We start from the raw sequence: 13730 nt of genomic DNA, 5'->3' as shown, positions 1-13730 counted from the left end.
CTTAACAACTATGTTGTGCAGTTGGCACTGAGTGTTGGCACTAGTCCTATTGTGTAATTACCATAGGCCGAAAGGTATAGTCCGATAACACGTCAACATAGGCCTTTTTAATATATCGTAACCCACTCATCTTGAGTTCTTGAAGGCACAATTTGGGATTTGTTTTGCTGTTCAATTATTTTGAAAGCACTCTATAAGCACTGCTGAAACTGGGTTATGGTAATCATACCTTTGGTTGGTGAGAGCTGTGTTTGACACATTCCAATTCATAGGAAGGCTCCTTCTGCCCATAGTAGTGGGCAGGTTGGCCGGTCTTTGGCTGGTGAACTTTGGCAGACACTCTGAAGACTTCACCCCCGGGGAATGTGTCGCTACTGGGCTTTGGACCGGCGCCCACGGCGTGGGAACAATGCCCTCTTTCCCTTTGGAATCCTCCTGATTCACTGTGACTCTGTGTCTATGTGTCAGTGTAGTGTGTATGGGATCACTCATAGGTGGGGGCTGTCCTAAGGCTTGTGACCCCTCAGTGATACATCTCTGTTGTATGGGTATTAAGGACGAGATGTGGGGGGATATCTTTGGTTCTGATGAAACATCCCCATCATCTGTTGTCCCGTCATGTGACTCCTCTTGGGTAGGTTCAGCTTTACTTTGATCACCAGAGGCCCCCTGGTTGGAGCTCCCTCTCTCCCGCTCCTTCTCACCCACGTACGGTGTCTCTGTCTGGATATACTCTATGGCCTCACCTGGCTCTAGCACCTTTGAAGCTTCCGGCTCAGCTGCTGGCTGATGCTGTGTTGTCATCAGCATCTCCATCTCTGGTACAGCCCCTGAAAGCCTGTCTCTTCTCCCGCTTAGTGAAGATGCTGCCCCTAAGGCTGTATCTTCCCTGATGGAGTACAGGGGATTCCCAGTTTTCTGTTCTGCCAGTGTCCTGCCCAGATCCACGGGCCAAACTGGGGTCTCTGTCTTACACTCTGTCTGTGGCTGTGACTGGGGTGTAGATGGCGCCAACAGTGGGGTCTCTCTTGGATTACCAACCCCATCTGTGATGCGGGATTCCTGGACTAGGGAACCTTGCTCTGTGGAAAGCCTCCCCAGATGTGGGTCAGTATCTGAGGATACTCCCTCAGAATGGTTCTCCATAATAGGACCCTCTGTTGGTGCCTCCTTTGGCCCTTTATGACAGGTGTGAGGTGTGGTGTAGAGGGGGGAGGAAGGGGGAGAGACCATGGAGGTGGATTCCAAGTGTGAGACCCGAGGGCTGGTCAGGATGCAGCCGTTGACTTGGTGGCAGGTCGGGGACAGCTGCTCCTTCACGAGCACATGGCCAAACAGCTGTGGTTCGGAAGGAACTGTTGTCATCTCCTGGCACCCTGTTAAACCACAAAACATAAACAGTGTCTGACACAATGGGCCTCATGCAGGAAGCAATATACAAACAAATTTCCTCTTATTTTTGTTTGTATCCACGATTTGTTCTTATTTTGTTAGTACCCATTGATTTCTGAGATTCACCAATGTTTTCTTATTTTTGCTCTTTTATGAGTGGTCGAGAGCACTCTTATCAAGATAAGAAAAAAACATCTTGTTTTCACAGTCCACAAATTGTTTGTCCAACGCAAGGAAACATACGTTTTAAATTTGAGGAACATAAAAAAACGCATGAATATCATATAATCAAATTTAGCTTATCATATGTTTTAGAGTAATATGTTTTAGAGCTAAAGAAATACTATTGGTCCATTCATCCCAATTAAGACTATAAAAACCCTTGGATGATATTTTGTGCGTTCAGCTTCTGAATAGCTTACATACTGCTCTTAGATCAGGCATGTCCAAAGTCCGGCCCGGGGGCCAATCACGGCCCGCAGCTTCGGTTTTATAATATATTCTTTATGGCCCGCTAGGACTGTCAAACAGAATAAATAAACCATAAAAGGTTAAAAATGCAATTTCTCCTTTCACGGCATGGTGAACTCTAACTCTATACGGCTCTGTGACCTTGCTGTGAACTCTTCTCGCTAGTTTCTGCCATGGCGCTTATAAATAAAGAGAGGAAAGTTGACAGTGAGGGCCGTAACACTGTGGCACGGAGAATAGAGGACATATCATCGGATATTCAGAGACAATTGGGGGACAGGGGAGTGACTTTTGATTATTTTTCATTAGCCTGCGATGAAAGCACAGATGCATCTGACACTGCGCAGCTACTGATTTTTTTGAGAGGAGTTGACGATGACATGAACATAACAGAGGAGCTGCTTGACCTCCAAAGCCTTAAAGGCCAAACAAGAGGAACGGATTTATTTGTTTCTGTTTGTACAGCTGTTGACGATATGAAACTACCATGGAGTAAAGTTAGTGGGATTATTACCGATGGTGCGCCTGCCATGGTTGGTGAACGAAGTGGATTGTCCACATTGATCTACAACAAAGTCAGCGAAGAAGGAGGTAACGCTATTATACTCCACTGTATAATTCACCAGCAGGCTCTCTGCGCAAAACATCTCAAATTTGATCATGTTATGAAACCCGTGGTAAAGGCAATCAATTCTGTTCGCTCTAAAGCCCTATACCACCGCCAGTTTAAGCAGTTCCTGCTTGACTTCCAGGCTGAATACGGAGATGTAGTATATCACAACGATGTGAGGTGGCTCAGTCGGGGGTCCGCACTGCAGCGATTTTTCTCTCTCAGAGAAGAAATTGGAAATGTTTTGGCTGAAAAGGGAGAACCGATGCAAGAACTGTCAGATACTGTATGGCTGGCAGATTTGGCTTTTTTGGTTGACATAACAAAGCATCTTAATGCGCTGAACGTTAGCCTCCAAGGACAAGACGCAGTGGTATATGCGCACATTAAGGCCTCTGGAATCAAGCTGTAACTTTTCCAAAGACACTTGTCACAAATGGAACCCTGCACCGCACATTACCTAGCTTTGCAAGAGGTCCTGGATAGTTTTCTACAGGACAACATCGGTGCGCAAACGAAGAGGTATGCAACAGCCATCACATCTCTTTCTGTGGAGTTTAACAAACGCTTTCGGGATTTTGCAGCTATTGAAAAGAACATGTTGCTTTTGTCTTCTCCCTTCTGTACCCCGCAACGAGTGGCGCGGCAGACACCAGCAGCTTTCTCTTGTTGACTTTTACCGGCAGCTGGATAAAGCCAGGTTTCCAGAAATGCGAACATTGGCAAAGAAAATGCTGATCTTATTCGGCTCCACATATTTGTGTAAGCAGATGTTCTGTCATGAACTTAAACAAGAACTGCTTGAGGTCAAGACTAAGTGACTTCCACCTATGTGACATTTTACACATCTCAACCACTGCCCTCAAACCAGACCTGGCCTGTCTACTGAAATCCAGATCTCAGTGTCACCCTTCTCATTAGTGTCAGTAAATTACCTGTTTCTTGGTCAATCTGAAATTCTGAGTGTTTTGTATGGTAACATCTGCCACTATTAACAGTGAAAAGCCAAAAGCACAGTTATAAATATATGCACTTGGACTTATGGCACTTATTGTATTAAACCTTTGAATAAGGTTTGCCTATAACTGCTGGTGTTATGTACCTGTAGATGTGACACAAAATATTACTTTCTGAATGATCTTGTGAAAGACAAGAGCAACAGTAAGACTTAGATGCTTTGGCCATCCAGGCCTTACGCAGAGAACACGTTTTTAGAGATCACACAGATCTAATTGATGAGACGGATGAATGGCTGCTGAGCCGTTTCAGATTGCCAAGAGCACTGTTTTTAGATTTGTGCAATACTCTACAGCCTGAACTTAGGCGAAACACACACCGGTCAAATCCCATGCCTCCACACCTGCCCTTATATAATGTTTATGGGGCGTTACCTATGCTAATAACAAACAATCGGCCACGCGCCTCCAATGTATGATCAAATGGGATTCATCATTCAGCACAGCTGGGTAAGAGCAGGTTTGGATGGTTAAGAACGTTTTGTGCACCTGGAGTTCACTTTTTAGTTGAAGATTAAGAGAAAATATAAGAGACATTTAAGAGAATGTTGCTGCCCCATTGTGTAATAACAATTCATATCATCAAAACGTTCATATCAGCCACAATGCAGTTACAAAGCCTATGCTGAATTACTATTTCACAACATGTCAATGCAATAGTCTGGTCACTAGTGGACTAATAGCTTAAACCAGATTTATATAAATTGACTTCTGGATTGAGTAACTGGATTACTCACCAGTGGATTGGCTCTGAGCCCTCTTGACTGTGATTTCCTCCTTCCTCTCCTCCCCCTTCATCTCCTCCTTCTTCTTCTCCTTTTTCCTCCTCTCCTGCTGCTGTGGTTGCCGCTGGAGAGGCCCACTCTGCCGGACAGCCCATGGTGCCTGGCCCACGCATGCCCTCTTGTGGTGCAGCGGCACCTTCATGCTACTGGCCTTAGCACTGTACATACGAGCTAGCATCTGGACCTTACTGAGGATCCTCTCAGAGTTCTCCACCAGGCAGGGGACCTCCGGGCTGGCCTCAAATAGCCCAATGCCAGCCACGTCTGCCACCCCTTCGTACAGGGTCCGGCTAGAGGAGGCCTTACAGTGCCGAGACCATCGGCCCACCTTTATCTGGCTAGGGAGACCCTCGAGATTCCCACTGGGGGAGGGAATTCTGTCTCCGTCTCTGGTTCTGGTCCAACCATGGTGGGACAGGGAGGTGGTTTTGACTACCTGGAGACCTGTTGAAGGGACCGGGGAGTCTAAGTGGTCCTGTTTGGCTTCTGCATCTGTATCACTTTCTCTGTGGCTGTTCATGATCTCTTCATCTTTCACAGTCACTTTGGCTACATCATTGCTACATTTAGTATCCTCTTTTGTGATAGCCGGTATGAGGTTTGGTATGTTTGAGTCCCCCTCTGAACCAAAAGGGGTTTCCCCCCTCTCTTTCTCCTTCCAGGCAGTCTTTAGAACTGTGCAGGGCAGGAACTCACTCCCCTTCCCCTGCTCCGAGCTGTTGCATTCCTCAACAGCAGGCTCACTCTGGACCTGGTCTTGGTTGGCCTCCACCACTTTCTCCAGGCTCTGAGGATCAGGAGCAGCTGGAGAGTCAGGAGCCGCTGGGCAGCAAGGGCTGAGGAGGAGGTTCTCTCCCTGGGCAGGCATTGGTAGAAGTGGGGGTAGGTGCTCTGGCTCAACCCCCCCATCGGAGCGCCCACTCTCAGACTCACAAAGACTATCTTGGTGGCCAAAAACATCGAAGCGGGACACGGACTCCCTGACCAGGCCATTGGGGATGTCAGAGAAGCTGTTTCTCCGAGGGGTTTCAAGACTGTCTCCTCCCTCCCCCTCCCCTGCCTCGGCTTCTGCAGCCTCATAGTAGCTGCGGATCTTCTCAATGATCTTCCTGTCACTCTTGGTAAGCTGGGGCTGTCTCTTGGTAAGCTGGGGCTCTCTCTTCGCGGCCGGAAGACTTTCTGAAATGCAGCCAAGGCTGACGAGAATCTGAGGGCTGTCCAAAGGCTTGTCCTCATTAGAGAGGTCAAAACTGAGTTCTCTCTCTTTGGAAACAGTACTGTGTTTGTCAGTGAGGCTGACAGGGGAGAGTGGTGTGGGAGTTGTGACTGTTTGCTCCTCCTCTCCCTCTGATGCAGTTCTAGCCCTGAATATGTCTAGTTCTTTGGACTCTGAGTTCTCCACTGGATTCATGTCCTCTATCATGTGTGATGACAGAGTCGTGGACTCCTTGCACACAAGACCACCCTCCTTGGACAACTCACTGGCCTGACTCTCACTGGGTGTAGGGCTTTGGTCCTCCATTTTGGTTCTGCTCCCATTTTGGTTCTGTGTTGTTTCCTCTGCACTGTGCTGATGGGAGTCTTGTGCCATGCAACTGTCCTTCATATGAGATGTGAAATGCTCTTCGTTGATTTTGGGAGCTACTGGACATGGAGACGGCTCAATTGTTTGGCTCTCCAGAGACTCACTCTGGGCTGTATCCTGTGGAGGGACAGAAACAAATACAGAACAAAATGTCATTTTAGAAGTTGTGTTGTATGAAAAAGTTATACTGGAACGATTATAGGAATGGTTTCCCAAACTAAGATGAATCTAAGTCCTACACTAAAAACCATCCAGTGAGTCTAAATTGAAAGTGCAATTCAGTCCAGTACTTGGCGTCATCTTTGTATGGGGAAACCATCCAATGAAGTGATTTTCTCTTGTAGTTCTGTTCCCTAGCACCAACAGGACAACACAGTGCTCTCTTCAACCATGTGTTGATACACAAGTTGCAAACCCATAATACAACACTTTAAACAGCATGCATATAAACTTCTCTAACAATGTTCATAAGAGGATTCCAATCATATAAGTAAATTTAAAGTTAAAAGTGTGAAAACCTGTTGCCGCCCTGAGAATATGCATGTGACAGGTCAGGGGGTCAGGAATTTCTCAGGTACTTACTCATAAAACTTGACAGGGGACAATTCAAACTGGGGGCAGCTGGTCAATATATGAAAGATACATCCCAGGCCCATGATCTCCTGCAGTCTAATCCCCCTCCAGAGTTCCATTCACATACCGTGTCTGTCTGCAGCTCTGCAATGCCCTCTCGCATGCGGCTCTGGTTGATGAACTGCATAATCTCCTCAGTGATGGAGAGGGTGGGCGGGGGGCTGAGGGGGGACAGGTCATCTTCCTCTTCCTCACGGCCTCCACCTGTCTCCGGCCTCTCAGCCTCCACCTCGATCACAGACGAGGCCAGGGTGCTGGAGCTGCCCGAGGACCCCCCCAGACTGTTGGCCTGTGGGCACAGCTCCCCCTCACTGCCAGACTGGGGAGACAGGCACCAGAGCTGGGGTCAAATGCCACTTCAACTCCTGTCATTGTGATGTTTCTCCATAGGAGTGCAATACAATTTACGTGAACGTAGATCGAATAGACTGAGAATGTGTGGAAGGCTGTACTCAATATTCCCCCTAACATGAGCACATGAATAACTGATGTGGCATTTGTCACAAATCAGCAAGCCCACAAAGTTTCTTTCGGAACAATTATTATGTGGTTAAATTAGAGATTCTCAGCTTTCATTTTCTTGTTGGTTTCACCATTTAGAAATTACAACCGTTTTTATACATAGTCCCCCTATTTCAGGACACTTAAAGTATTGGAAAATTGGCTTGACAGGTGTGTTCTGTCACGTGATTTGTGCAGGTGTCAATGTCTAGTATTGATTCTAGGCTTTGCATGTGCCTTTGGAGTCTGCTATTGGTGTCTGTCAACATGAGGACCAAAGAGACATCAGTCATAGTCAAGGAAGCCATTATATATATATAGGATAAAAATATATGACAACATTTTAGACTTACCAAAATCAACATCATTAAAAAAGAAAGAAAGCACAGGTGAGCTCAGCAAATGCAAACGGGCTGGTAGGCCAAGGACTACAGTGGATGACCGAAGAATGCTCACCATAACAAAACAACTGTCCCACATATCAGGAACACTCTACAGGAGGTAGGCGTGAATGTGTCAGAGACTACCATCCACAGAGTATGTCACCAGCTTCACTGCAAGGTGCAAACCACTAGTTATCCTCAAAAAGGATGGTCACGTTACAGTTTGCTATAAAGTATCTAAAAAGCCTGCAGAGGTCTGGAAAACAGTCTTGTGGACAGATAAGACTCATATTATCATGTACCAGAGTAATTGCAAGACGAAAGTTTGGAGAAAATAGGATCTGCCCAAGATTTACAGCATACTGTATCACCTCATCTGTGAAGCATGGTGAAGGGGGTGTTATGGTTTGCGCAACTGGCTAACTTGTCTTAATTGATGATGTTCTGGCGCTTCATCATACAGTAAGACATTGACCCCAAACATACTGCTATAGCAAAAAGCTATAGTTCTTGACTGGCCAAGTCAATCTTCAGATTTAAATCCAATTTAAGATGCATTTAATTTCCTGATGATAAGTTTTTAGGCAAAAAGATCTCAAAACAAGCAACAACTGCAATACAGGCCTGGCAGATCATCACCAGAGAATATACTCAGCGTCTGGTGGGATCAATGGGTTGCAGACTTCAGGAAGTTATTGCATGCAAAGGATTGTTGACCAAATACTAAACATGAGTACTTTATTTGGACATCATATGATTTTTTCCAATACTTTTGGAGCCCTGAAATAGGGGGGAAATGCTTCCTTTTTCCAATACTTTCCACTGTAATGACCAATAATCATATCTGGTAATTCATTATCAAGATGTCTAGTTGTCAAGTGTTGGCTTACCTTCAAGGACACTGGAATACATAAGATGTGAGAAAGGTGACGGGAAAAAAAAACAGAGAGACATATAAATCATTCTGGACAGGTGTGCAAAACGTTTCCCCTATAAATTGACTAACTTGTTTTTGCAAATGAACGACAGCACAGCTAAAGGTAATGGTAAAGTCTAGAAAATGACACAAGAACCATTCTCACCACTTTGATGAAATGCTGCCTCAATATCTTTAGCAGGGGCTGAGAAGAAAACCAAAGATAAAAACCATTCAAATAATGTTATTTTTCAAGGGTTCACTTGATGTAAGCCTCCACTGAGAGTAGTTCTGTCAATGTAAGGCCCTGTCCAAAAATAGGTCAAAATAGTGTTTTTCTTGTTTCTTGAATTTAGAGTGCAGGCTCACCAGACTGTCTTCGGCCACGGCGGTAGGGCAGGTTCCCCTCCAGGAGCAAGGGTAGGCTCTTCTTGGCTTTCTCAGGGGTGTAGATGAACTCTGGGGGCTCTGGAGGAGTGATGCACAGACACAGACACAGACACAGACACAGACACAGACACACACACACACACACACACACACACACACACACACACACACATACATACATATATGGAAACACACACAAACACACACACACACACACACACACACACACACACACACACACACACACACACACACACACACACACACACACACACACACACACACACACACACACACACACACACCGGAAACACACACACCAAATGTAGAGTTCAGTTTTGGGGAACTCAGCAAGCACATGCTTCATTGTTGGGATCAATTCCATTCCATTCCAACACAGTCCATGAAATGTATTTAGTTTCATCCTCTGAATTGACAGAATATACGTAAAATGGAACTGTACTCAATCAGGACACACACATGCCTAGTATGTTTGATTTTATAATAATAATAATTATCTCCAGAGCTATAATGTATGATGGAAATAACAACTAAGACAACAATATCATAAATGAGTTTCGAGGTGTATTTCAGATCATGTCCTGCCCTTACCTGACTGGCGTCTTCCTCGATGGTAACCATGGGTGTCATCCAGTCGTTGGAAAGCAGAGGACTTTTTCAAATTCTCCTGATCAAACTGAGGAGCTGCAAACCAGACATCAACTCAATTCAAAGTGACAGTTTGTCTCAGTAATCCAAATGTAAATTGAAAGTGTAAAGTGCAAACTTATTTGAAGAAGAAGGGAAACTTACATTGGCAGAAGTTGTCACCAAGTACCTGCCTTGCCTGGAAAAAAACCCAATAATTGTATGGAATTTAAAGGAATTCATTTATTTCTTTATATTTCTAGTATCTTTGTCTTGTATGTTAATTCAAGGATTCATGAACTTGCAATGAACTGTTTGTATAAACCTTTGCACAACCATGAGATGGCAGCACAACCCTAGAAGAGACAATTACAGTCTTTGTGTCAGTTGGTCCCGAAGTCTTCAGACTTGTAGTTTGCTCTGTATGCATGTGTGGTGTTGTTACCTTCTGGGGTAGAGAGGCTGGGTGGTTCTCCACTATCAATCTCTTGAGGTAGTGGAGCCATAGGCGTTTCTCCTCCTGGTTCTTTGCCTGTAGAGTGTCAGTGAAGATGGTTTCATCAAACTGGTCTCACATTATACCAGGCAATTCTGTTTGATATTCTGGTTTCATCTCACTTTCAATGTCATTCATCAATTACTGATGGACTCATGAGTGGGAATGTAGAATGTGTTTACATACAGCATCATCATCAACGTCATCATCAACAACAACAACATGGTAGATCGATCTACTGCACAAGATCCAACAAAGCACGGGACAGATTTGTACAAAAAAAGTATGATAGTCCATACCTGTACCATGTATGATAGTCCATACCTGTACCATGTATGATAGTCCATACCTGTACTATGTATGATAATCCATACCTGTACTATGTATGATAGTCCATACCTGTACTATGTGCAGTTGCTTGGGGATGGTCTGATCTGACACCTTGAAACACAGGGGGTCCTTCATACTCTCTACTAAAAGCAGGTTACAGCACTGGAGGGAGAGAGGGGGATAAAGGAGAGAGGAGAGAGGATGGAGAGGAAGGGAAAAGTAAGAAGTAGAGAAGCAGGGGGAAGGGAAACAATGTCAGTAGGCTTCATGATAAAACCCCCCAGAAAAGACTTTTATGAAGAGGAACTCACCTGAAACATCGTAATTTGATGAACACAATAATCTGACAAATAATCTGCTACATTAATCCCAGTTCCCAATGTCACGTCACTTACAAATATGTGTGTGCTATAGATGAAGTGTTCCAGCCTCTTCTTGGCGATCAGCAGCATCTTGTCAAACAGGAAGAAGGCCCTTTCCTTTTTGACCCGTTGAACCCGGAAGGAACCTTCCAGAACCAGCTCTCCAAACCCACTCAGGTCTGGACCCGTCCAGTTCAATAGCAGGCTCTCAATCTCCTAACAAAGCCAAAGTGGCAAAAGTGTTCATGTTTTGTTTTGACCTTTGACCTGCGACAAACTGGTTTAGTGGAGACATACAACAGAGGTGCTCAGAAACCTCTAATCTCTCCAGCTAGACCACAATCAGCACATACTGTGGCTACTTCAATACTATGCATATGATGATGTCAAACTAAGTCTTGAAGAGGTGTGGTACGTCACATTCCACGTGTGTGTGTGTGTGTGTGTGTGTGTGTGTGTGTGTGTGTGTGTGAGTGTGTGTGTGTGTGTGTGTGTGTGTGTGTGTGTGTGTGTGTGTGTGTGGCTGTTTTAGTGACTCTAAACCAGCATGTTTCAGTGACTTTATCAGGGCCATTGGGTCCTCTTATCATATCTAGCACCTCAAAACCAAATCTTTTTTTCCCACGATGGACTGTTCTGTTATATCGTATGATGACATGTCACGATACCCCTGATTGGTCCTCCGTGGGCCTCTCATCCTGCTTGGTCCTGCCGTACCTGCAGCCTGATGGCGTGTTCCTGCTTCCTCTTCATGTCGTTGATGTACCAGGCAACTGCTGTCATGGTGATGATGGCGTCCTCCACCACCTCGTATCCGGGGTCACTCTTGTCAAAGTGCTTCAACAGCTCCTGCCACACGGGGAATGGATCGAGAGAGTTTAACATCATTATTATTTTTTTTAATTTAATTTAATTTAAGTCATTTAGCAGACGCTTTTTCCAAAGCGATTTACAATAAGTACAGTCATCGTGAGTAAAATCTTCAATAAGAACAAGTGCCATCAGCAGTCACAGTGCTAGATCAAGGAGGACTAATAGTTATTCTAACTATCAGACCATCACATTTAATTAACCTGGAAACTCCTATTATATTGTTAGGATATATTGAATCAAATTATGGGGAAATCCCAAATTGCAGCTGCATATCATCATCAACAACTAACTTAAGCCAGAACTAGGCTATAATCCATTCATCATTTTAAGAGTTGTCCTTGCCTGCTTACGGGAGTCTTTGCTTATTTTGTGTGTGAACCACTTTTGTTTGTATCCATTTCATCATAACCACAAAGGTGGGCTTGGAGAGGGAAAGAAACCTCCAGATCGTTGATAAGTGTCAGAACACAGCGAGTTAAATACCATGTCCTGCGTGACTACAGTTTTCATTTAATGATAGGGTCATTATTTCATTTTTACAGCCTCTCTACGCCTCGTTTGCACACCAGCTACACCCTTGGTCCTCAGAGTATCACGCTCTAGTAAGACAAGAGATGGGGTATCAGGGTTTTAGAGACACTTTCCCCCCTTCTCCTTCCCCTCTTTCCCCTCCTTCTCCTCCCCTGTCCAGAAGCAACCCCTATCCCCTACTCCCTAGACAATGTAGATCTGACATGATTGGATAAGTAAGCAAGATGGCAGAGGTTTCACCTATAAGGGCAAGGTTGACAGCTGCCACAGTACCATCTTGCTGCTATCCAATCCACTCAGATCTACACAAGTGTCTTGGGTGTAGGGGCTAGGAGTTGGTTCTGAACAGGGCCATAACATAACATCTCCAGAATTGCCTTGGACAGTCCTGGATCAGTACCATCAGAGTGGCTTCAACCTTGTCTAAAGACTCATACTGACCTGCAGCAGGAGGTGGTACTTGAGGATCCTCTGGACCGGCTTCAGCAGGTAGGTCTCCAGGGGAAGGGAGTGGCACAGGGTGGCCTGCCTCTCCTGGAAGAAACGCACCAGGCTCTTGTTCTTCATACAGTCCCTGAGGACAGCCACCGAGCTGTGGAGGAGGCCAGGAGGGGGGAGGTCAGGATTATGGAGTGTGTGTGTGTGTGTGGGGGGGGGGGGGGGGGAGTGTGAGGAGAGGGGGAGTGTGGGGTCCACAGGAAGACTCATCCGTTGGAAGCTAGCTATGCCAGACAGCGCTTAATCTTAGCGTGAAGCGTACAGTAATGCGTATGCCTCCGGCCCGTCCCCCTAAAGAGTCCTGTTTTTCTCTGGCAGAGCGCAATTCTTTACACCAAAGCATTCCCTCAGCATTTCCTCGCCATCCGACCGGGATGTCTTTCTCTGATACAAGTTGACCTGGTATCTATTAGCAGTATCTCAGTTTCAACAATGAACACGCTCTTTTAGGGCATTACTGGATGACAGCACAAACCTCATGTTCTAGGGACAAGCATTGTCAATGTCTCATGCACACAAGCAATCATGCCAAACACGCACGCACGCACATACACCAATTCAAACATCTGCATGTCAAATAGTAGTGGCCCGTGGGATTGGAATTAATAGGACAAAGAAGATGCCTCTCGAAACAGTGGTGATCTGGTTTCGTTTAAGCTAGTCTGATTGAGCAGTGACCCAATCAAACGGCAAACATTAAATCAGTCATCCGTGTCAACCTAGTTAAGCTTTAGCAGTACAATGTATCAGCCAGAGAACGGTAGGTTTAACTAGAATGCAAAACAAAAAGGTGAAACACAGAGATCGCATACTTGAATGGTCACAACCGACCTTAGATACAAATCTTGATTAGTTCGATGGCATTAAAAATGACGATTTGTATCTAAGGTTGGCCGTGGTAATTGAAGTGTGCGACATTTCTTTGCTATTTTTGGATAGCAGGTTTACCTAAAACTCATCATGACTGTGATACTGTAGGTAGAATGTTCATGTTCCTTCTACGGCACCAGTTCTGAATGATGATTACGTTACTGTCCACATTCCTTCTCACATTTAAAAACATTGCATGTTAATACTTTAGAAGTCATTTCCATCACCCACCCTGCATTATAGGTCAACTCACTACAGCTATCATTTCACTTAATACATTCAGTTTAAGTAATATACCCAAGAGACACAAGTAGTGTGGTCCGTGACTTACTTGGGGTAGTTCATACAGTAGAGTGTGTATATGTCGAAGGCTTCACTCTAAACAAAAGACAAGAGATAATAAACAGATGACATTAGTGGAGGAGGAGAGAGATGTGTGA

At 45.0% G+C, this 13730-nt stretch overlaps 1 protein-coding gene across 1 annotated transcript in view; it reads right to left on the bottom strand.

Annotated features, from left to right (window-relative positions):
• The window catches only part of plekhg2 (pleckstrin homology domain containing, family G (with RhoGef domain) member 2), a 37631-nt gene that overhangs the window by 4753 nt on the left and 19148 nt on the right, over positions 1–13730 (bottom strand). The window contains exons 5-18 of the mRNA XM_083680556.1: positions 13622–13668; positions 12364–12514; positions 11236–11367; positions 10552–10734; positions 10226–10318; positions 9776–9862; positions 9496–9529; positions 9295–9387; positions 8662–8760; positions 8459–8497; positions 8267–8277; positions 6560–6811; positions 4227–5976; positions 230–1376 (exon numbers count right to left, since the gene is read on the bottom strand). Of these exons, the coding sequence (XP_083536682.1) occupies positions 230–1376; positions 4227–5976; positions 6560–6811; positions 8267–8277; positions 8459–8497; positions 8662–8760; positions 9295–9387; positions 9496–9529; positions 9776–9862; positions 10226–10318; positions 10552–10734; positions 11236–11367; positions 12364–12514; positions 13622–13668 (4118 nt within the window). The remainder of the gene's footprint in view (positions 1–229; positions 1377–4226; positions 5977–6559; positions 6812–8266; positions 8278–8458; positions 8498–8661; positions 8761–9294; positions 9388–9495; positions 9530–9775; positions 9863–10225; positions 10319–10551; positions 10735–11235; positions 11368–12363; positions 12515–13621; positions 13669–13730) is intronic.

The sequence above is a fragment of the Argentina silus genome (assembly GCF_951799395.1).
Source record: "Argentina silus genome assembly, chromosome: 11".
Classification (NCBI taxonomy): Eukaryota; Metazoa; Chordata; class Actinopteri; order Argentiniformes; family Argentinidae; genus Argentina; species Argentina silus.
Note: the sequence above shows the minus strand (reverse complement) of the source record. Positions and strands in the feature narration are given on the sequence as shown.